This window comes from Lepus europaeus, chromosome X, assembly GCF_033115175.1.
Source record: "Lepus europaeus isolate LE1 chromosome X, mLepTim1.pri, whole genome shotgun sequence".
Classification (NCBI taxonomy): domain Eukaryota; kingdom Metazoa; phylum Chordata; class Mammalia; order Lagomorpha; family Leporidae; genus Lepus; species Lepus europaeus.
The window spans coordinates 50,996,477-51,022,131 of record NC_084850.1 but is presented as its reverse complement, the minus strand read 5'-3'; the positions used below and the strand labels follow the sequence as shown (position 1 = coordinate 51,022,131).

General features: G+C 37.2%; 1 protein-coding gene across 2 annotated transcripts in view; it reads left to right on the top strand.

The window, feature by feature from the left end:
• Window positions 1-25,655, top strand: part of AMMECR1 (AMMECR nuclear protein 1) — a 128,722-nt gene that overhangs the window by 94,035 nt on the left and 9,032 nt on the right. For both annotated transcript variants that reach the window (XM_062183825.1, XM_062183823.1), the window contains one exon: window positions 13,410-13,524. In XM_062183825.1, coding sequence (XP_062039809.1) covers window positions 13,410-13,524 — 115 coding nt within the window. The remainder of the gene's footprint in view (window positions 1-13,409; window positions 13,525-25,655) is intronic.

Sequence of the window (25,655 nt, the reverse complement as noted above, 5' to 3'; positions counted from 1 at the left end):
AAATCTGTTCCAAGTCAAGAGGTTGGAACATAGGTTGGATTAAAGTTCAACAGTGTTAGTACATCAAGAACCACATATTTCTCCTGTACGGAATCTGCACATACCATTGTGCTATTTACTTGAAAATGAACATTGAGGTTAACTTGCCCTGGCCAGCTTGTAGTTTGACATATTTATATACACACAGCCAGAACATACAATGGCTTTTACAATAGAATCAGATTGTCTAGTTGTTAGAGTTTGATAAAAGGGAGTTAAATACCCATTTTTAAAATGTGTAACTTTTCTGTGGAATTACCCTTTGTGACAAAAGCTTATCAGCTAATGAGAAATGATGCGATGAAATGGATAGACCACAGGTAAGAAGAGCAAAGGAAAAGCAAAATGAGGTGAGACTGAGAGAGACCCCTCCTAGGAGTTTGTCGTGGATAAGAAATGCGAGGGACGGCAATAGTGAATACTGCATTCACCACACTCACAGTCCTGGGGGCTCTGCTGCTCCCCAACCATTATCTGCTCAGTTTCTCGCTTCTGCTTGGCTTCAGCATGCTGACAAATGCCAGGTGGCTGACAAGGGTGAGTTATGCTGGGCAGCTCACTGTTTTATTGTTCTAGCTTTTCCCTGGTGCCCCGAGGCATCATTTTCCTCTTTGCTTCTTGAACATCCGCTCTGAAGCGTTATTGGATTAGGACAGAGCTGTTCTACAAATATGTAAAAGAATAATGGAAAGATCAGTAGATGAGTGGACAAAGGAAGTCAGGAGAGGTAGCATATGGTCCCAACTCTGCCTGTCAGTAGTTGTTTGACTTCAGGCACATCACTTTGTGCTTTTAGTTCCCCCAAATGTTGAGTGAAGGGTAGAGACTAAGTAATCCCTGTGCACTTGTACATCTAGCTCTGCCCATTGGTTGACCTTGTGGCTTTGGGAGGCCTTGTTCTCAGAGGACACCTGCTATGGTTTCTGGTGTGATGTAATGTTAGTTTAACTACTTTTGGTGGGTAGTTTTGAGGTTTAGCCAAGATAAAGGGTCTGAAGACACTTTGGAACATATGAAAAATTATATACAATGAAGATGATCTGAGTGACTTAAAGGAAACTTTCTCCCAAAAACAGAAATCTTTACCTAATATATACTAAACTGATCTTCTGTATACAAAGAGAATTGAAAATGAATCTTTACATGAATGGAAGGGGAAAGGGAGCGGGAAAGGGGAGGGTTGCGGGCGGGAGGGAAGCTATGGGAGGGGGGAAGCCATTGTAACCCATAAGCTATACTTTGGAAATTTATATTCATTAAATAAAAGTTTAATAAAAAAAAAAAGAAATTATGGGGCCGGTGCCAAAAAAAAAATGTAAAATAGTTCTGTTTCAGTTAATGTGAGGGAAATTGCAAAGGCCTTAAAAACAGGCATGCAGTTGTAGTTGTAGAGAAATATACTATTTAAAAGTAGACAGATAAAGGAACAGATTGAAAAAAATTCCCTGGTGTCTGTTGGTTAAGCAGTCAGACTGAAGAGATGAGACATTCTGCTTTTCTTCCCAATTCCCCATGTGCTTGTCAGAGTTACCTTAAAAACCCTAGAAAGAAACAGGTAGTGGGTCATGTACATTTCTCTGTTCCCATTGCCCATCATTTATTCCCTGAAAACTGAAATAGAACAGTAAAACCTGTAGAGAAAAAGAAAGGGTCATCTTGACCCAAAGGCAGAATATGAGAACATGAAGCTGCCTAAGCAAGCGGGCTTTTTAGACTTGTTCTCGTGCTGCAAAGCAGCAGAGGTGGCGGCTGTATCCTGTTGTCTTAGTGATCACCTCTTCTCTCCCCCACACTCCCATTCTTTTCTTTCATGTCCTTCCTTCATGACCTTTTACTATTCTTTCTTCTTTACCTTACTAAAGTAGAAACAGGAAAGAAAAGAGGAAAATTCCAGAATATAGAAGGGAGAGTAGAAGGAGGAGTGAATAAAGATAAAAAATACTACAATGGAGGAACGGGGAGGTGGGGGATCAGATTCCCCCCCCCCCCCACTGTCTCACTCTTCACTTTCTTTCTTCTTTAGCACAACAGAGTTGATACATTCATTTTGCACCTCATTAAGTTTTTGTTTTATTTGAAAGAGCAATAGTGAGAACATGAGTTTGCGAGGGGGAGAGGGAGAAGGAGGGGGAGGGGAGGGGAGGGGAAGGAAAAGGGGAGAGTGAGAGAGAGTAAGAGAGAGATTGAGATTGAGACTTTTTCTGTCCATTGGTCCATTGGATCACTCCCCAAATGCCTGCAGTATCCAGGACTGGACCAGGCCAAAACAAGGATCCAGAAACTCCACCCTTGAGCCATCATCTGCTGCCACCCAGCGTATGTATTAACAGTAAGATGGATCTAAAGAGGGTAGCATGATTCCATTGTAGTCACTCTGATATGAGATACGGGCATCTCATGTGGTGACTTAACCCACTGCACCATAGAACCTACCTCTTCATCTTTAAGTCTGACTTCACTCTTTTGATTAGTTACCTTTACTACCCAGTCAGTGACATCTGTCAAAGTTATAATAAGAACCAGCATGGTGCCTCTCCACAGACAATACCGTCTAGGACTGGCAATCCTTTTTAGAAAGGACAATAAACCAGTAGGTCACTAAACTACCCTAACATGTCACATAGGAGTGATAACATATGCCTTGCAGTTCTCAGAATCGGATTTATAGATGTGATTACCATGTAAAGAGGGAAGGAAAAAAATTGTGGTGAGTATTAGAGAGCTTATTCAGTCAGATTAGAAAAGCAAAGTTAAAAATAAGAAACAGGCCCACCATCATGGATATGTCCAAAACATAGTATTTTGGTAACTCTATTATGACTTCCAACAGATTAAATTTCACATTATGGAAAGGCTTCAGAATAAGGGAAGGCTTAGTAACCCACTAATGGGGCTTATTAAATTTCAATAAAACAGTTGTTTTTCAATGGGAGCAGCTCTGAATCACCAAAATAGAGAAAGAGGGGAACAAAAATAAGATAATACTTTCACTTAAAAGGAACTATTTATCTTAGTTTCAGAACCTTCTCACACTTATACCTAAAGCCTTCAGATAAACCCTGTGAAAGGAAACATTTATTGGGGAAAAATTCCTTTAAGTGATTAAATGTGTATGCATTTATGTTGATTTGCTGAGGGTCTAGAAATGGTGCTATGAAAGAAAATGGGCTGTAGAGGCAGACTGTCCAGAGTTCAAATTCCAGCCATTTTTACGATATTTGATAATTTTTAATTTGTTGAACATCACTGAACCTCAGTTTTCTCATCTACAAAATGGGTTGTTTTGAGGACTTAACAAAATAATGTATGTGCAGCACCTGACTCACAGTAGGTGCTTAACAGATATTGGCTCTTTGGTATTTAAAGCTGCTTTTTCTCATAGTATCATGTTTCAGTATACTAAGATCAGCCTTCTATAGTTTGATTAAGAGCTTTAGATTAGCAGTCCTCAAAGGGGGTTGTTCAAGTAATCCATTGTGGAATGAGATCAAGATATTAAAATTTCCATTTATGATCATTTCATCTAAAACACAAGAAAATATTTAAACTCCACCAATAACATTTGGACTGATCCTGCTGCTGTCATTAGGCTCACTGTCACATAATGGAGGGATCCTGAGGAAAGTGGAAAACCCACCATTTGATAGAGGTTGATAAGGACACAATTCTTTGGTTCACTTTCAGAATATTGCAATGTATTTCAACTTACATGTTCCTAGCTAAGCAGATTCATGGTTCTTAATATTATCTTCAACCTGTAGTTTCTTTCCAGGACTCTCCTTAAACCCTTTGACAATTGTAAGTAGATTAGCTAAAGCTAGATAAACTAACTTACGCAGAATGGACAAGCAGCTTAAGAAGATGGAAAGGAACAATGGGTTGATGATGATAATAATGCAAGCACAAGGGTAATATAAGAAAATGGTGGAGCTAGCTGACACTTCTACTATAAGTTACCTTTTAACTTAGTCAGCTAAGTTAAGAAGTGAAAATTAAGATAATCAGACTTGACAAGATGTCATCTGTGAAACAAGAAATTATCAAGAAAAGTATTTGATTTATACCTACTGCTTTTAACAACAAAGCTGACTCTGAGTACATATTATGCTTTGATATATTAACTGTTGATAGTAGTACATGCATATACTTGATATATGTCCACATTGGAGGTATATGCTTAAAACTTTATTACCAACAACAATGCTCAATTGAAATAGTTTGGAGACTGTTGACTTAGATGAGGAAAATAGTTGCTACCTGCCTATTGAGTCTCTCATCTCTTATTCGGTGTCTGCTTCTTAGATTTTATTTTATTTTTAATGGTTTTGCTGCATTATTAATTGGTAGGATAGAGAATAATATATTGATGCCCATTGATAATATACTGAACACAATCTAGAGAGCTTAATTTCCTGATAAACATTTCTTGTACAAAAGTAAAAGACTAATGCTTATCCTAGAGAGTTTAAAATCAGGAAAACTAAGAAAATATATAAAAACAACATATAGGGGCAGGCATTGTGTCATGGTGGGTTACACTACTGCCTGAAATGTCCACATCCCATATCTGAGTACCTAGGATCAGGTCCCCTCACCCCCCCGCACTTCTGATCCAACCTTTTGATAATGCATCTGGGAAGACAGAAGATGATGACTTATGTACTTGGGAAACCCAAATGGAGTTCCAGCCTCCTAGCTTTGGCCTGATCCAGTGCTGGCTGTTGCAGATATCTGGGGAGTGAGTCAGCAGATGGAAGACCTCTCTGTCTCTCTGATCCTCTCTCTCTCTATTACTCTTCCAAATAAATGAATGAATGAATCTTTGTAAACAGCAATATATGAGTGCATATCAATGGGATAATGGAAATTCTTAATGAAGACATACTTTATTTGATAATAGTAGATTTTTTATGGAGAAAACATGTACACATTTTGTTTGCATAAATTCACCTGCAATTCTAGATCAGTTGGTAACTGTAAACCAATAACAATATCAAATCTCTCAGAAAAAGGAGCTAATATAATCTGATCATTTCTCTCAGCATTCCAATAGTATGGAATATATGAGTTTAACAAGTGTTTTACACATATCCATATATTATTTTGTGATTTACTACAGGTTATGTATTATTTATCTGAAGTGTTTGGGACCAGAAATATTATAGATTTTGGAATTTTTCAGATGTTGGAATATCTGCATAGACTTTACTGATTAAGCATCCCTAATTTGAAATCCAAAACACTCTATTGTGACACTGGCACACAAAAAGTTTTGGATTTCAGATGTGTGGTTTTGGGATACTCAACTGGTATTTTTATATCCTCCATGACTCATTGTATAATAAGAAGCATTTAACAGGTGCTTAGTAAATATTTTGAAGATTTAAATACTGAAATGATGGCTTCTCAGAGATGCCAGAACCTAGAACGGGAACTGCTGTCCTCTAAGATGGCTACATTGCATTTCTAGAGGAGATAATTTGCATCCTCCCACAGCACAGTTGACAAGTCAGTCTCAGTCCTGTGGCTCCCTTCCTTTCACCAGAGCCATGATATGGGGCAGACCTGTAGGCATGAACCTACCAAATATACTGATGATCAAAGTTCTTTATTAGCCACTACTTATTGAGCATCTAGTGGGGGCGGGGGGAGTGTCTGGCCCTCAGGTTGTCTAAGGCCTGCAAAATCATTTGGTCTGGCCCTGCCAATGCAACCACAGACAGCACTCAAAATTCAGTAAATCTATAGCAATCTAATTTTTAAGTTGATCATTTTGTATGGTCTGCAGATAATGTTATAAATATCCAAAAGACCCTTGGCAGAAACAAGGTTCCCAACCCCTGAATGTATGCAAGGCCCTTGTACAATTATCATTTTTTAAACTAATTGTCACAGTAGCTCTGTGAGGTAGATATTATTATTATCTCCATTTTGTAGATGAGGAAACAGAAATTGCCACAGGTTAAGATAGGACTAAATGTCACACAGCTAGTGTATAATGGAGCCAGGTTGCAAATGTAAATGTGTCTGACTCCAGTACTCTGGACCATTTTATTGTGCTGTGTCCTATAGAACTGTGAAATAGTGTTCATGTGTTAATGATGACTTCAGTTTTGCATATTAGAAGCTGTATTTATTGGCAGTAAATCACAGGGAACTGTTGTTATATCATGGTCCTCAGGAAATAATACTCATTCAGGGTTGTGTAGACAAGGTTTCTAAATTCCAGTTCAGTTTTAAGAGGTGATTCATTCAGTTTTATAGTAACTTAGAGAGAAGGATGAGATCTGTGGAAACTTTGCAAGTCTATGTCAGGTTATTTTTGTGTTAATAGCCTCTTGAAGGTAGAGGCAATCTCATGTTTTCAAATTTCCCAAGAAATTGTTAGTGGTCATACACAATCTGTTTTCCAAACCCACACAGGTTTTTTTTTTTTCATGCCAAGCCCATGAAAGCACTGTTCTCACTGTGTATAGTAATGAATAACCCAAGGCCATATTGAGTCTTAAAGATGAACCTGAGTCATAAAGAGAATTGTGCTTATTTTACAGTGGTGAACTACATTTTAAAATATTTCCGTAAAAACTCAAAAATGGTTTCTAGTAGTTCATTTCTAAAAACAAGATAGAGTAAATCTAGAAACTGCAGAAAAAATATTACATGAACATAATATGGAGGAAAATGAGAAATATTTGCCATACACACAAACATTTAACCATCTGTTTCTTTATGTATCTTGTATTCTCTGATTTTAGTTCTGTTCCACTAAATCAAATTCACAACCCATTCCTCTGATTTAGAGAGGAGGAACTCATAGCCTAGGAGGCAAATTCTGAAGCTACTGCTCTGGTCATCACAGCTTGCAGCCCAAAGAATATTTTTTCCCTCCTGGTGGGCAGCTGTGGTTATCTCATAGAGAGCAGAGGCTTTTACGAATTCAATATTAGAGCAATTCATGAACTTTAAGCTAATCAGAAGGCAGTATGTGATAACATTCTAAAACCTAAGTGAATCTCATAGCATAGGAGCCAAAGAATATATATCAAAACCCACTGAACCTATGCCCTTTATCTCCCTCTCTCTCAATTGTCTATTCTCTCTCTCTTGTTTTCTCTCTTTGTCCCTTTGTTGTGTCTTTATTTGAGCCCTTTCCAGGTGTCCCTCTTTTTTTGTATATTCTTTTTCTGATTCTTACTTTTTCTTTTTGTGTATTCATACTTTCTTTTTCTCTCCCTCCTTTCTACCTTCTTTTGTTCTAGCTCTTAGTTTCATCTATTTCCTATACATTATCTATATAGAAATTAATAAGTGTTCATGTTCATTGAGTAGCAAGTAGGTTGTATTTATAAGGGTAAAGGGGAAAACATTTCCCAATTTAGTAACATGGTACATAAGGCTTACAATTGAAAATTGTCTTTTGACTCACAGTTCTCACCAAAAGATTCCCTACCTTCCTTAATCGTAATTGTGTCTTTTGTTGTTCCTTTCTACCCTTAGGTTTGATGAATAGTTGCATTTTTGCATTTTGTTTCGTGCCCATTATTTCTTGAGTTCTGGGAAGCTAAAATTGCCACTTAATGAGAAAGAGAGGTTATGGGTAATTTTTCAAATGTGGGTTTGGGATTCCAGTCCTCTCAGTTTCTGGGGTTCAAACATGCCACGTGTACATTTTGTTCCAGAAGCCCTGATTGGGAATGGCAGGATATGGAATTTCCTGATAGTTGAAACCCCCTCATGAAAAATCTTTTTTTTTTGACAGGCAGAGTGGACAGTGAGAGAGAGACAGAGAGAAAGGTCTTCCTTTTGCCGTTGGTTCACCCTCCAATGGCCACCGCGGTAGGCGCGCTGCAGCCGGCGCACCGCGCTGATCTGATGGCAGGAGCCAGGTGCTTCTCCTGGTCTCCCATGGGGTGCAGGGCCCAAGCACTTGGGCCATCCTCCACTGCACTCCCTGGCCACAGCAGAGAGCTGGCCTGGAAGAGGGGCAACCAGGACAGGATCGGTGCCCCGACCGGGACTAGAACCCGGTGTGCCGGTGCCGCAAGGCGGAGGATTAGCCTAGTGAGCCGCAACGCCGGCCTTTTTTTTTTTTTTTTTTTTTTTTTTTTTTTTTTTTTTTAAAAAGCTAATTTGTTCTTGATTTGCTCCTCTTCGCCTTTCCAAACAGAGATTTTTAATTTTGGTTTTAATTACTTCCTTGTCCTGAAAAATGATTGCATGTAATGTGAAGCCCCTCGCAGTTTGGTAACATTCCACTGATTAACCAATTAAGATCATCAGTGTTTCAGAAAGTAAATGAACAAGTGAGTGAATGACTAGGTAGATTCAGTGAAATCATTTCTGTTGCACGCTATATTGATTATGATCAGTCCTGTAACATATAAGCTTTTGTCTCTTTTCTGCTGTTTTTTTTTCTTTTTAGCATAGTTTCCAGGCACTGTCACAAATCCTTTGATTCTTTGTGAACTCAACTCTCAATTTCTTTACTAAAATGTTCATTTTCATTAAAGTGCTATTTAACGTTAGATATTAACTTTGACAGATGTTAATGCTGTTTCTCAATTAGGTGAAGTGTATTCTTGGGAAGGTGCCAGTTTGAATTGAATATATTTGAACATGATATGTAAATTCAATTGTTATTTAAACCTTTCTCATCCATCATATGGATGATGGAGCAGCCCACTGATTTTGTACATGAGTGTTTTGTTTTGTTTTCCCTAGCAATATTTAAACATTAGAAAGTGGCTTCTTATTCTAGCAAGGAGAATTTCATAAGGATTTACTACAGTATCCTCTTGTGAGTTCCTTAGACTGCCTAGAATTTAAATTGGCAGGCACTACTTTGTTATAAAATGCTTTCCATGGATGATATTAATATTTAAAAATCCTTTCTACTCCTAAAAACGTCCAATAGACAGGAAGTCTGGCTGTATTTTCCCTTTGGCTATAATGAATGCTATTGAATTATTGTTTATCATCTTTAGGCAGAGGCACTGAAGCTATGAGCTCAGAATTGCCAAGTAAGGCAAGGATTTAATTTGAAATTTAATGAAATAATCCATTTAAAGGTGAAAACTAAAGTAGTAAATACTAGAAAGAATTTTGGACTAAGGTGCGAATCTTAAGTCAGAAAACCTGGGTTGTAGCCTCACCTTTGTCAGTAACTTAACTGTGTCACATCACCTCAAGCAAGTTACTGCCCAACTCCAAACTGAAGCATCCTGTGTAATGGCTCAGCTTTACCATGGCACATTCCATTATCCTAAAGGGAGTGAGGCTGAGGAAAGCTGAATCCTCTTGTTTATCAGCTATCCACACCAGCCTGGCAGCTCTGAGGTCAGTCTCCAGCTGCATTTTCATCTTTTTATAATCCCCTAAATCCTTGCTAGGCTTTCACTGCTAGTTCCTTTCCCTAGGAATTTGCATTTAGTGATATTGAAGGCTTCCTACCCTTTGGAATGCTATGCTCATAAGTTTGATGAAAAGTTCCTTAGAGTTAGATGGCAAATGCAGGAATTGAAAGTCTTATCTGACTGTTTCTGTGAAATCAGACTACTACTGTCATGACTGATGGGCCTTTCCTACTTCAGAGCTTTGAAGCCAGTACATCTGAATCTTGGTATGGGGAGGCATCTTGTCATTTTCTCCTATTACCTGTGCGAGCACATTCCCACTTACTCCTTATTCTAAACATTCTCTATGGTTTTCAAAGCTTAGAATGAGCAACAAAGTTCCAAAGTATATGAAAAGCTTGCTAGTCTGATCCTGTTACATTTTAGGATACTTGAAGATTGCATTGACTTGAAAAAGTTTGAATTGCCCTGAGCTACAATTTACCTTTCCTGGGTTTGCTAGAAAATAAACACAATGATAACTAGCTTCAAAGTGTTGAGAAATTAACTGTATGATGACTTCAGCATGTGTATCGCTTTGATGAAAAAGCTAGAGCTGGAGACAGAGTAATTCATTAATGGGAACCTAGCAGTATAATAAAAAAGACAGACAATAGGGGCAGGCATTTGGCACAGCAGTTAAGATGCCACTTGGGATGCCAGCATCGTATATCAGAATGTCTGATTTGAGTCCCAGCTCTGCTTTTGATACAGCTTCCTGCTAGTGTCCACCCTGGGAAGGCAGCAAATGACGGCTTACACACTTGGATCCTTGCCACCCACATCACACACTCAGATTGAGTTCCTGGTGGCTTCTATCTGGCCTAACCCTAACCGTTACATGAATTTGGGAAGTGAACCAGTGGATATGGGATCTCCCCCCCCCCTCCTTTCTCTCTTTCTCAAATAACATGAAGGAAAAAGGTAGACAATAATAAGCCTTGGTGATGATGTGTAGAAATTGGAAACCTCATACACTGCTGGTGGGAATGTAGAATCATAGAGCCATTATGGTCAACCATTTATTGGTTCCTTATAAAGTTAAACATAGAATTACCTTTATGACCCAGGAATCCCACTCAGGTTATCCACCCAAGAGAAATGAAGATATATATCCAAACTAAAACTTAAGCAAATATTCACATAGTAGCATTTTCCATAATAGCCAAAAAGTGGAAATAGCCAAAATGTTTGTTTCTTCATAAGTGTATACAAAATGTGGTATATCCATTCAATGGGACATTATTAGGCAATAGAAAGGATGAAGTGGGGGCTGGCACTGTGGTACAGTAAGCTAATCTTCCACCTGTGGTGCCAGCATCCCTGGGATGCCAGTTCTAGTCCCGGCTGCTCCTCTTCCAATCCAGCTCTCTGCTGTGGCCTGGGAAAGCAGTAGAAGATGGCCCCAAGTGCTTGGGTCCTTTCCCCCGTGTGGGAGACCCAGAAGAAGCTCCTGGCTCCTAGCTTCAGAGCGTCTCAGCTCTAGCCACTGGCACCGTTTGGGGAGTGAACCAGCAGATTGAAGACCTCTCTCTCCATCTCTTCCCTCTCACTGTCTGTAACTCTACCTCTAAAATAAATAAATAAAATCTTAAAAAAAGGATAAAGTACTAGTACATGCTACAACATGGATGAAAGCTCAAAAACATGCTAAATCAAAGAGACCAGTCACAGGAGGCAATTTTATTGTATGATTCCATATTTATAAAGCATCCAGTATAGGCAAATCCATAGAAACAGAAAGCAGATTAGTGCTTTCCAGGTTAGGGGCAGGGGATGAAGGAATGCACAGTGACTGCTAATGAATAAGGGGTTTCATTGTGGGATGATGAAAATGTTCTAATATTGAGTAATGAATGATGGTTACACAACTCTGGGAATGTACCATAAACCATTGCATTATGTACATTAAAAAGGTGAATTGAATGATATGTGAATTATATTGCAATAAAACTGGTATATATAAAAACATTAGTGACTGTGTTACTGTGACTATTTGGGAATACAAAAGTGCATTTAAAGTACATTTTATGCCAAGGACTAGGGAGAAGAGAGGATCAGAGAGATAGTGGTTCATGGTACAGAATCTCAGTTGGGGATGATGACAAAATGGTGAGTGGTGATGAGTGCCCAACAACACAAAGTACTTAAATGCACAGCACTGTGACTTAAAAAATATTTAAAATGCTAAATTTTATGTTATATATATTTTACCACAATTTAAAAATCCATAACTCTAAAAAAATTACATTTTATATTCTAATATATAAAGCTGTTTTTTCTGTTTTTTTTTTCTTTTCTTTTCTTTTTTTTCTTTTTAGCAGGAAAACTAAGGATGTGATTGATCTTTGGGCATTTGGGTTTTTTTTTCCTGGCCTATTTTTTATTCATGAGATTTTCTGGTCTATGTTTTAGAATTTCCCTCCAATATGTGTGTGTGTGTTGGTGGGGTTGGGGATTAAACACACAGACATGTGTCTTTATCTTGGCTTTGAATGAGAACTTGAAAGTACTTTTTAAACTTTATTTGCCAGTAAGAAAATAAAAGAAGCCAAACCATAGGAAATTTATGTTGTTAAGGTATGAAATAGTGAAATGCTGTTCTCACAGTATGAGTTATCACAAATTTCCCAAGTTTCTTGGTTAATCTTAACTCTTTCAATGGGAAAAACATTTATATTTTAAAAATATATAACATTTCTACATCTTCCCATAACCATTGTCCTTTGTATAGTGAGGTACAATGAGAACCAGCATGCATTGGAAATATAAACACAATGGGTGACTTTCAGAATACAAAGAATGAGACAAAAAATAAAAAAGAAAATTCAGCAACAAGAAAGTCAATGAAAAAGGAGTTAATTTATTTCCAAGGGCCACGGGACTTTGTTATGATCCAAGCTGTTTGTAGCATCTAAGTTTGTAACCTCTAAAGATTAATCTGTGAACACCTTTTCTAACCCTGGCTTCTGTATAGGACATTTGAACATGGATGTTTGTGAATGCCCATAGTGCCATTAATATAGTGAGCAACTGGAAGTGTGTTTCTTTTTCTTGACCAGGAAATGGTTTCTTATAAAAGTACATGGAACATGCAGTGCCTCTGTGTGTGTGTGTGTGTGTGTTCTTATCTGTTGCAGTAAGCATTATGGTCTTCCAACATTTTTGTTCCTTACAGCAGGGTTTTTCTAGAGTTTGGCACTGTGATATACTACACTTGATTATAGGATCCAATCAGAACGATGTACTCAAATGATGTACTCAGAATGATGTACTCAAAAATCTATTGATATGATTAAGGGTCTCCTAATCATAATCTTTTTTCTAATCATAATTTTTTTTTGCTTAGATTAGCCCTATTTCCTGTAGATTCACAATTTTTGACTCACATCTTGCATTGTCATTTATAGGGGGCCTGAAATCCTTTTGAGTATTTTTAGTCCATAATGTCCATGATTATTTTCATTTTCTTTTTCTTTTGCTTGAGGAAAATGAAATTTTGATTTTTTTGAACTCTTTTGAATGCTATTCTATGGTAAATGGCCAACTTACTATAATCTTTTTAGAAAGGAATCTGTTAAAAGTATACATATATCCTCCTACCAGTACTAGATCTAATAGTCTTTCCACAAGTTTCTACTAGTCTGGATTTTCTTCTCAAAAGTAAGATAAAAATTATTCTCAGATTCTGTGAGTAACAGAGAAAGACATCAGCATATGGCTATACAGGAAATATAACGGATCATTTACTCCACAACTGAAGTGACCTCAGGATTGGCTGGCCAATGTAATCTATTAAATGAAAAAAAAAATGACTTCTAATCTTTAGAACTCTGAACACAATTGAAAATTATTGGTATTTTTGACAACTTACTCATCTTTTTATAATCTCCTACCTTTTTAAAATGATCATCTGCATTTGACATTAGGAAATTTCATACTCAGTGATTGCTTTAATATTTGCTTTGTTTTCAACAGTGCCCTTAAAGATAGCCGTTTCCCCCCAATGACAAGGGACGAGCTGCCACGGCTTTTCTGCTCAGTGTCTCTGCTCACTAATTTTGAAGATGTCTGTGATTATTTGGACTGGGAGGTAAGATGATAGAAAATTTTGAAAATCATTAAAGTAACTCCTCAGTAGATGTTAAAAAGTAGACCCAGAAAATAACTTTTTTGTTTGATTCATTATTGTAATGGAGATTGATAGCAACACAAAGAAACCTCACCACTGAACCAGGAGATACAAGTAAAGGAGCTTTTTTTTTTTTTTTCCAGGGCATCATACCATGTGTTGTTACAATCCCCAACTGAATTTGGCTTCCACTTCTATCTTACTACCTCACCAGAGTACCTCATAAAAGCTGTTAATAAGTAGTAAGGAGGATTGACTGAAATTCATGTCTCATTTTACTCTCAGTCTTGTATACTCTGGTATGACTGCTACTAAATGATTAGGCGGTCAAAAGACACATCTCAGAAACAAGAAGCAAGAGTTAGGATAAAATACTAGTTGCTAATATCAGCTCATGGCAATAGCAGAGTGTTGGTTAGAGTTAAATGCTGATTCATTCTTGGCTACCTTAATTTATACATTTAAGCACAACTAACAAATAATATTAAGGCTATATCTGGGATGCAAATACAGGTCTAACTGTGCATTGCCATTTTCAGAGTAGCTTGTATTGATCATATTTTTATTATTCTTTAGTATGTGGAGTTGGCTTGTTAATGACATTCAACAGTTGTCACCATGGTTTGCTTTGGTGGTTTGGAAAAGATAGTTGGGTATTGGTCCATGAAATTTTGTACACAAATAACACCCATGTTACAGAATACCTACTGTATTCTAGCCAGTGTGCTACATGGACAAAAGTGGTAAGATTTTTTCTCTGCCATAAAGCATATTATAATCTGGCAGAGAGAACATGTATATATAAAGCAAGAAGAAATCAGTGTTATGAGAATCAAACAAGGGGAATTCAGTTATATATGAGAGGTCTTCCAAAAGTTCATGGAAAATACATGTGAAAAAACTATGCATGGATTTCCAAAATTTTTGCACCAAAATAAACTTACCTTTTATTTCTATTTTCCACAAGCTGTGTGAAATACCCTTGTGCATAGCATTTTGTCTCATAATCATGAATGACGTTAGTGTATCATTATGATATAATATGTTTTAATTCTGCTCTTTTAGAAGGACCATGCCCCCATGGTAACTGAGATTGCCTACCTTATGGACAGATCATTGTCTTCACAGTTAACTGGACTTGAACTTAATTTCTGACTTTGCCCTGATTCCTTGTGAGACGTTGGACAGTTTTCTCCACTGCAATTCAGTTTTCCATATACAGAATTAAGATACTTACCAAGTTAATCTTCATTTGACAAAATTTCTATGATATAAATTGTTGTTGTTATGCAAGAGCTATTTAAAACTTTTCTACAGAGAGTAGGATTAAAGAGTTCCTTCCTTCTGGGTTTTGTGACAGAGATTTTTAGAGCATTATCAGATTTGAAAACATGTTAGAATTTTTGTGAAGAAAGAAATAAAATAGATATTGCTGCTCCTAGCAAAGTTAGAATGTCTAAAACCTTTTATAGATTAAAAAATTTCCTACTTGATTGTTTTCTCTGTTTGTTCATATTTTTTCCAATATTATGCAAATATTCTCCATTATTTTTGAACGGTCTCAAGTCATGTCCCCTATTTATTAATATAAAGTTTGAATTGTTCTTTTACTGTTTTAAGGCTTTTCCTCCCTCTTCTGTAGCCAGAATTTCATTTCTGCTTTCTAAATTGTAGGGTGCTGGGTGTGTAGTACTGGGAGTAGAAATAATAACAGGAAAAAAAGTCTGAAATCTGGGGAATGACCAAGCTTCCAAAACATTTCTACCCTCAGTTGCATCAACTGAGTGTAGAACAGTTTTGGTGCATGTGTGTGCATGCTCATTTGTGTCACATACATGAATGCATATTGCATAAATGTATGTACATGTTTTGGGAGAAGGAAAAATGATAAAATCTACCAGATGTTAAATAGGTATGAGTAATCTCAAAGTACACCATCATCTTTTTAGCTCACTTCAAGCACTGTCTGTAGCTAAAATTAACCTTGATACTGTTGGGTTTTTGTGTTCATGCAATTTATCACTTTCCTGTTTGGGGGCTGGGGAATAAAGCATTTAAGAATTAGTATTATGTACTTTCAGGGTGTGTTTATCCTCTTTGATCACCATCTGCCAGCTTGAATTTCTAGAATATTCTATATTAGTTCCACGTGGTATTGTATATTTAATATATTAAATGTTGATATCTGTTAAGTGACTCCTGTTAAGCAAAGAAAAAAAAACTCACATTTTTTTTTTGTATTTTTATTATATAAATGTTCAGATATGAGCTAGGTACTGCTGGAGTGGTTTATACTAAGAAAAAGAGGCTGTCCTTTTCAGTTCATCATTGTTTCAAGTATTTGGCATAAGAGAAATTTGTTCCCAAAGAGAAAGCTTGAAAATTATATTTTTAAGTATAAGAATGTGGTTTGGTCTTTTAAAACTGTGCCATCGTGATTGAAAATGAAATGGTATTATGAGAATTATATTCTATTAATTCTTAATAATTCTGAAAAAGCTTTATTTTAAAAACAAAATGCCAAAGTAGAATTAAAAGCCTTTTTTTAAAAAAAAAATGATATATTGATAGAATTCTACTCCTATGTTTATACCCAAAAGAATTGGAAACAGATCTTCACACAAAAGCTTGTACACACATGCTCTATTCACAACAGCCAGAAGGTAGAATCAAACCTAGTGTTTATCAACAGATGAGTGGATAAACAAAATATGGTATGTCCATACAAAGGAATATTATTTGGCCATAAAAAGAAATTAAGTACTGATGCATACTATGACATGAATGGGCCTTGAAAACATTATGCTAATTAAAAGAACCCAAAACAAAAGGTCACATACTTTATGATTCCATTTATATGAAATATCCAAAATGAGAAAATCCATAGAGATAAAAAGATGAGTGGTTATCAAGGGTTAGAGAAGAGAGGAGAACGGATGTAAATGTTTGCTTGACAAAGCGCTTCCATTTGCAGTAATGAAAAGGTTCTGGAACACCTGGAATAGTGGCAGTGGTTATACAGCACTGTGAATGTATTGAACACCGCTGAGTCATACAATTTAAAATCGTTAAAGTGGTAAATTGTGTGTTATGTGTATTTTACCACAGTAAAAAATGGAATGTAAATTTTATGCACATGCACACACACACACACTCACACTGACTGTCCATGATAATAATTTTAATTTGTTAAAGAATATTTTTAATTCAAAAAGTATAATGCAAGTCTTTCCTAATTGCACCCTTCTGAGATAACTATTGTTAATATTTTGGAATACAGTCAGAACCTTACTATCTGTGGGTTCTGTATCCACAGATTCAACCAACTGGGCATCAAAACTATTCAAGAAAAAAATTGACTTTGTACCAGACATAATCAGACATTTACTACCTAAACAATATGATAATACAACAACTATTTATCTAGCATTTACATTGTATTATATATTATAAGTAGTCTAGCGGCAATTTAAAGTATATGGGAGTCTATGCATAGGTTATATGTGAATATGGCACTATTTTATACAAGGGACTCGAGCATTTTTGGACTTGGGGGGGGCATCCTGGAGCCAATTGGAGCCAACTGTCCATGACAACTGGGGGATCGTTCTATTTCTTTTCCTTCTTTATCTGTATCTGTGTATCAATAAATCTGCATATTTGGTTATGTAACTGAGAACACATTGAATATATAGTTATTTAAAATAAGATGATGGGAAAATATGTATTTACAGTTTATCTTTTTATGTAAGTTAACTATTTGTAATGTAAATTTCTTTTTTGGAAAGTCAATATTCATTATAATACTATATGGTTCACATTGAGAAATTTCACACTGTCAAATAGGTACAACTTTTCTTCCAAGAATAAAATGTTCTATTCACCATAAGTATCTAATTTTAACCTGAAATGTAAACTCCTATATGTTTATGCCACAGGGAAAAACAAAGAGATTATTACAGAGAATTTTAAAAAAGAAGATAACAAATACATTTTGTATAAGTAGAAGTTTCTAACATAAGGTTTTTCTGAGATAAGTATAGTTTAAAAGTTGACCCCCATTGGTAAAGTGTGTTACTGCACTAGAATTCCCAACTAAAGGGACGAAAATGCCCAGATCAACGCAGGAAGAGGGCCAAGTCTACACGTCCCAAAGCATAGATATAGGTAACTTCCCTAACAAGAGAGACATCCCTGTAGTCATGAGGATGAGGGACATGACTGGTGCTAATAGCTATCTGATTTTCAGCTGACCAAGAAACAAATGAAGTGCCACAGTGCTGGCTACCTACCATCTTACTGCCTTTCATCCAAAGTTTTTAGCTCAGTCTATTCTGGAACTCTCCTTTGGTAACATGTCTCTAATTTTATAGTGGAAGTTAGTAGGAAAGTAGGATTTAATTGAGAGTTTGTTTTAGGGACTAGAGAGCCTCTCATTGATAATATGAAGAATGTTTGATAAATGATTTCACAAGTAGATGTAATTAATTTCAAGTCAGTGTTGAATTGAAGACTGATCAGAAATGCTTCCATATGTCTTATTTCCTCAAAATAGTGTTTAAAATTAGTGTCTATAGGTAGCCTGTCAAGGACTCTGAGTAGTCATTTAAAACAAAAAAGCCATCCACAAAGGACTGGAAAAATAAATTGGAGCAGTGGCACTGTCCTTATGTGAATTGATAATCATTGCCCACATCACACTCTCCTTTATTGTCCTGGGAGGTATGAGAAGGATGATGAGCAAATAATTTTGGAAAAATATTCATTAGCTGATAAATTGGAATGTATACCTGCAAGGCTAAAATGGTTATTAAATGAGGAAAATTGTTCCCATAGTTAGAAATCCAACATGATCATGTGTTTGAAGACACAAACAAACTTTGCAAAACTGTTTTGATTTCTTCAATCAATAGCATGTCTCAATTCTGAATGACAAGATGATTGATAGATGTGGTACATTAGAAAAAAAAAAAAGCTCCTGCTGTACGTTGAAGCCCTCCAAAATAACAAATAGCCTAGAATAACATAAAATAACATATACAAAATAACATATAGCCTAGAACTTGTAAACTTTTTAGAGTCATTTTTCCTTTTAAAAAATCTGAAGGAATATAAAGACCAGTGGCATTATAATGTGTGGAGTTTGACTTGAGGAGTAGTTCTAGGTGTGTCATCTCATTGCTTCTCATTTTCAGGGTATAAATGAATAAGCTTTTTGTTTGTAGAAGAACTTGTATAGCAAGTATGCTACTAGTGACTTTGTAGGAGCAATTGTAGCAACTTGCTGACAGAAATCAAAATATTGCCTAAGTTTAGTCAACCATTTTGTACTTTTGCATTTTGCAGAAAAGATCATTTGAAAACATGAGGAAGAAACATTTTCTGTACTCTGAAGTAGACCCTTAGATCATGACGTTTTCACGAACTATGACTCATTTTTTTTTCTATATCTAGTCCCTGGATCACTGATATCTCCCTTGTCTATATAGCGTCACTTGGGCAATGCGTTGTGGTCCTAAGACAGATTGTTCCTTTTTGGCATACAATTACATGGAATCAGCCTTTGCTGGGTAGAGCTGCGCCAGCGTGATTCTCGTGTAATGCCAAATATCTGTCCCTATACTATAAAGGTAGACCCTTAGGCTCGCTCAGTCCCTAAAGTACCAAAGCATCCGTCATTGTACGTGAGCTTTGTGGACTTCTGGTACTCAGAAATCTGCACTTCACTTTAAAAGCAACCTCTAAAGCACACCTCTTGAGTGATCACAGCTCCGTTTCTGACGTGTTCCTTTGCAGTTAATAATAGAGCACTTTTGTAACAACCTTCATGAGAGTAAACAGGTGAGATGAATAAATTGGCTAGCATCATTATCTCCCATATATTTTAGAAGTTAATGTTTTCCTTTTCACTCTCACTACCCCCTTAAAGGTTTGCTTTTTTTTTAATCTCCTCTTAATATGCCACTAAGAACAGAGTTCCCATTCAAACCCAGATGTCTAGCATGACTCATAAAAGTCACCAAGTGAAATGACTTCTAGTTGTATATGTTCTCTTTTCTACCTTGGTTGTTTTTTCCCCAACTACGATATGCACCATGTTTTCCCTTTCTTTTAAGATTCTCTCAATGTTTAAAATGGGCCGTATATAAAATGCTTTTTACGTATTTTCCCAGGGACCTTGAGATTTTTGTATAAGATATCACTATCATTACAATAATTTAGTCTTTGTTTTTATGCCCTACTCAAGTATGTTTTGAAGTGCAATGCAGGATTGGTTCTCTAGGAGGAACTTGCTGTGTGCCAAAGCCTAGGGAGGAAGCAAAACATAAAAAATAAACTAACTTCTTAGAAGGTGATTGAATGCATCCACATGTGCATTAGCTATTGGTATCCATAATGAAATGGGCCCCTTAGTTCATTCTCAGGTTTCCTCCAGTTGCTTCCTGTTTCCCTCCCAGTATGTTGTTTGGTGGGGGAAAGCTTTCTTGTTTCTTCTCTCAGGATCCACAAACTTTTCCTGACTCTTTCCTAGAAGTCCCATTATAGACTATTGTTTTATGTACATTGTGTGTGTGTGTGTGTATCCCCAGCCTTTAATAAAGAGAGTGCTGACTTTGGAGAGTGAGGAGACATGGGTTTGTTTCTTACTGCCATTGCCCAGTTTGTGACCTTTCTGGACCTCATTTTCTTCACCAGGAAGCTGAAAATTTGGACTAGGTAATATTTAAGATATTTTTGAGCTCTGACAGATTGTGGTTCTGTGACTTTTTAAAATGGCTTGTTTCATATTACATCCAGAAAATGAGTCACCACTAGCCATTTTGATGTCCTAAGAAGAGATCACTAAAATTGACATCGTCAACTCAAACTGTAGGCAACAAAAATGAAAATCCAATTTGTAAAACTGTACATTCTAGATTTCTTTTTTACAAAACAGTTCTCTTTAGGAAGAAAAATATTCTAAGCCTTGAATTCCTCTATTGTATTATTCTGTCATCCCTTGTTTTAAGTCAGTATAACATATTTACATCTAAATGAAGTTCACTTTCCAGAAGGACTCACTATTTGGGTCTCTTCATTGTCTTTCTCTTGACTTTAAGATTAATTCATTTACATAAATTCAACCCACAGGTAACTTTTTAGAAGGATTCGCTCCTGTAGACTTGGTTTAACCATATTGAGTCAGATACTCAATATGTATTTCTAAATTGAAAAGTAGTTTTCTTAGTTTCTTTCCTGGCTACCACTATTATTGCAATTTGGTAGATTTGCCAAGAGGTGGTTTTCAACGCACCCTTTGGGAAGTAAAGCAAGTTACCTCTCTAGATTTTGAGAAAATTTCACAACTTTCATTTTCTTATGAGTAAATTCCCTCTCCCATTTCCTTTTTTTAAAAATGGTAGGAATGCATTTTTCTAACTTTTGATGAAAAGTAGGCTTTTTATTTAAAGGTCACCTGTGTTGCCTGAACTTTCCTTGGGAAGCTTCAGGATGTTCAGTTTTTATGGAATACTCATTATAATTAATCATTACAGAGAATTTTTTTCCTTAATTGCCCTGTGAGCTTCAAAAAGGTTAGGGGTGTGCCAAACATGCTGAGCACTAATTGGTCCTTTGGTAAGCTCTACAAAAGCCAAGAATTGGTCCATGGAGACTGCACTAATTTCTAAGCTAAAGGTGACTAATTTGCAGGGATTTGGGGAAAGAACAATACATATGTATTTTGGTCAAGGGAACCTTTGCAGTTGTTTTCACAAAATAACAACAGTGAAAAAAAAAAAACTCTTCAGCTGAGGTAGAGATGAAGCAGATTTTTTATATCAGAACATGCTTAAAGGTTACTTATGTCCAAGCAATGACTTTGAAATCAATTATCCTTTGTGATTATGTTTCTTCTGCTTTTCAAACCAAGGACAGCTACAGGAGATAGTAAATACAGTTCCTGATAATGTATAAAAACAACCTAATATTTGGTTCTTAGTGGTATCCCAGTTGGTTCAGGAGAAAAATATTTTAAGTTACCAAAGTAAGAGCTAACTCTAGGTCATAGTAGGAATTACAGGTCATCTTTATTTTCTCCTTTATACTTTTCTAAATATTTTTTTTTCCTGGTAATACATATGTACTGTATTTATAAACAGAAAAATGCATTTTTATAGATTTTAAGGTTTATAAAAGTAAAAACAAATGCAGACATTTGGCGCAGAGGTTAAGCTGACCCTTGGAATCCAGTGTCAGAGGGCCTAGGTTTGAGAACCTGACAGTTCCAGCTTCCTGCTAATGCACACTCTGGGAGGCAGTAAATGATGGCTCAAGTGGTTGAGTTTCTGCCACCCACATGGGAGACCCAGACTGGGTTCTCGGCTCCTAGCTTTGGCTTGGCCCAGCCGTTAGTGTTAGAGGCATTGGGGAAGTGAACCAGTGAATGGGACTTTCTCTGTGTGTGTCTTTCTCTTTCAAATAAATAAGATGTATAAATAAACTTTTTAATTACCAGAAAAAAAGCTGAATTGCAGCAACACTTTTTTCGCATTTAAAATTTGGCTAGATTCTGAAGGGATCACGTTAATCAGATGGACACTTTCAGAACTTCAGACCTGCTTCTAAGATTGGTGGTTGGACTGAAGTGGTGCGTAGTCATGACTAAGGGAATTTGAAGAGCAAGTGTAAATAATCTGGAATTCCAAATTATTTTGATAGAAGCAGATTTGGTGGAAGTGGCTCATTAGGATCTGTACAAATTGATATCACACTCTAATTAGAATCTTAATGTTTCTTGACCAAAAAAGAGTTAGTCAAGAGGATATACTTAAGAGTAGGCCCAAGTGTGAAGTTTTTTTCCTCTTCTATGTTAAATTTGCTTTCACTGGGAAAAGTAATAGTGTTGGCAAAAGGCTGAGCTAAGGTGGGGCAGAAGGTATTGTGGTGTGCTGGGTGTAAGAGTAGAATATGCTGCACTGTAGGTTTTGTACTTTAGGAAAAACAACACGTAAGTTTTTCTTCCCCCAAAGAATATGTGAAATTCCAGACTCTGGTCAAACCCATAGGCTGCCAGTGCAGTGTTTATTTCTGTGTGTGGTACTCAGGGCTGTTTTGTGAGATCATGCATGTCTTTTGCGATGCCAGCCTCAAAAAGGTTAGCAGTTGTGCCAAACATCCTGAGCCCCTCTCATTAGGAACAAGCTCTTTTCATTCAGTTCAATAGCACTGGCATATTGAGCCCAGCAGGTCAGTCTCATATGAATGGCCAGTAACTGGTCACTTTGTTAATTGCAAAGTATATTTTGCCAGATGATTTTATCCCCAAATACATGTCAACGAAGTCTCAATTCTTTGATTTTCTGATTTTTTTTTATGTTATTGGATATGAACTCTCTGAAAATGAGTAGAGTGAGCTGTGGTCATATGGTTATGGGGAAACCCAGCATTTGGTTGTGAAAAATGGATGAAGAGCAGGACTAACCATGACATTTGCTGAGATATGATGCCACCTGAAGAAGCAGATTGATTCTGTTGGCCAGGATGTACTTTGAGGACCAGGACTAGGGAGGTAATTATAGCCTGAAATGGTCCAAGGTTTGCATAGAACCTGCTTGATCATAGCCAAAGAACATACTATGTTCATGTAGGCTTTTAGCCAAATGACCCTTTTTCATGTTTCAGCATTTTTAGATTGTGAGCTTGCTGATTAGGAGTACAAGTAAAAGTGAGACCCCTTTGACAGTGCTGCAAGTGGAATACAGGACTAACACTTGCCTTATAGACAGACTAGAGTATATTAAGCTTTGACTTCGCAATTTTGAGGAACGTGATAGGGACCATATATTATAATGGGGTAGGAGAGGTCACTTTTTTTAATGCTCTTGTGTTGCAGGTCACTGCATTAGAGGATAATAGTTTTAAATAAAGCCACATTTCTAACAAGGGACCAGATAACGAGGATAAATGAAATCTGCCGATGGTCTCGAAGCTTCATTTTAGCCATTATTTATAATCTCTTCTCCTAGCAAACCTTTTACTGTGTAACAAAATTGATTAATTTGCATGTATTTCTTTTCTCTGTGCCCACATGCTCTCTGAAACAGGAGTGAACAAATAGAGAAGTGGACAGGAGAGGAAAGAATGGGGCTAAAGCCAGGTGGAGTTGGGGACCCATAATCCCCAAACTGGATAATCAACTCGAGAGTAATCAAGATATATTTTCAGGTCTTAACATTAATCTTGATATTTAATCATTCTGAACAATGTTAGAAGCAAAATATTGTGTAATAGCATTAATAAAAATCACTTTTTATGGAATGGTTTAGAATAAATATGGCCTTCTTTTTAGCATGAAATAGGAATCTGTTGAACTGGTCTTAATGTTCTCTCAGCACACACAGCTAGAGCTTGGTTTAATTCCATATCCTCTTATCTATAAGTCCTACATTTAATTTACTACCATTCCAGTTGATTTATAGCTTTGCTTAGCAAAAGTACAGTCTTGATTAAAAGAATATTATCACAGCTGATGGACCTTGAAAGCATCTTTTTCTCAGACCTTCTAATAATTTTGAAAATGACCAGCAGACTCCATAAGGCTAGGTTTGTTAGTCTGCAGTAATTGCCCACCTGGCTGTACTTTGGACAGTGGTAAGATTACTGAGAAATACATCTGGTGATATAGTTTTCTCAGCTGCTGTCTCCTTATCCAATCTCAGAGATAGAAAGTTATGAAGATAGAGTTTTTTTTTTTTAAACGTATCTTTATTTATTTTTGACACTCAGAGTAGATAGTGAGAGAGAGAGACAGAGAGAAAGGTCTTCCTTTTTGCCGTTGGTTCACCCTCCAATGGCTGCTGCGGCCGGCGCATCTCGCTGATCCGAAGCCAGGAGCCAGGTGCTTCTCCTGGTCTCCCATGGGGTGCAGGGCCCAAGCACTTGGGCCATCCTCCACTGCACTCCTGGGCCATAGCAGAGAGCTGGCCTGGAAGAGGGGCAACTGGGACAGAATCCGGTGCCCCGACCAGGACTAGAACCCGGTGTGCTGGCGCCACAAGGCGGAGGATTAGCCTGTTAAGCCACGGCGCCGGCCTGAAGATAGAGTTTTAAAGCAGGTCTGCTTTAGGGAGTCCCAGCTCCCTAGTTAGCTAATCTGTTATGATTGCCTTTGGCCCATGAGCTGAGGGATTCTTTAATCCATGTGCAGGAGGACTCAGTTTTTATGCATGAGGGTTCCATTTTGGAGTTGTAGCTGTGACCAGTGCCTCCCTGAAACAGTATGGACTTCGTTTTCATGCTCATCTCCATGGAAATGACTTAACTTAAAAAGCCAGCGGGGGCCGGCGCCGTGGCTCACTTGGTTAATCCTCCACCTGCAGCGCCAGCATCCCATATGGGTGCTGGGTTCTAGTCCCGCTTGCTCCTCTTCCATCCAGCTCTCTGCTGAGTGGAGGATGGCCCGGGTGCTTGGGCCCCTGTACCCGCACGGGAGACCAGGAGGAGGCACCTGGCTCCTGGCTTCAGATCGGTACAGTGCCTGCTGTGGAGGCCATTTGGGGAGTAAACCAACGGAGGGAAGACCTTTCTCTTTGTCTCTCTCTCTCACTGTCTATAACTCTACCTGTCAAATAAAAAAAAAATCTTAAAAAAAATAAAAAGCCAGTGGTTCCCACAGGTTGACCAGAATGGGTCATTCTCCACAGCATGCCATTTCCCCGTCTCCTGTTTTGATTATGTGGTACGACTATTGGGTGGCATCTGTGATTCTAGGAGTAAGAAAATGCTGTTGCCCAACAGGTGACAAAAAGCTATTATGCTTTGATTCTGTTAAGAGCATATACCATTCTCCTGATTGTGCTAGCTGAAAAAAAAATGAGTCACCCTCATTTGGGCTTTATAGCTTAGTGGAGGAGGTTTTTTGACCTATGAAAAAAACTTATTTCTCACAAAAGATTCACTTTAAAATCTCTGTACTTACAGTTCAATTTACAAGGCCTTTTAATTGTTCAGAATCCTAGGAACCCAGAAAAGAATTACAAGTCATAAATATGGTACTAATTCAAAATAAGTTTTTTTTTCTTATCAGATTTGATGGTAGGACCTTCTCAAAG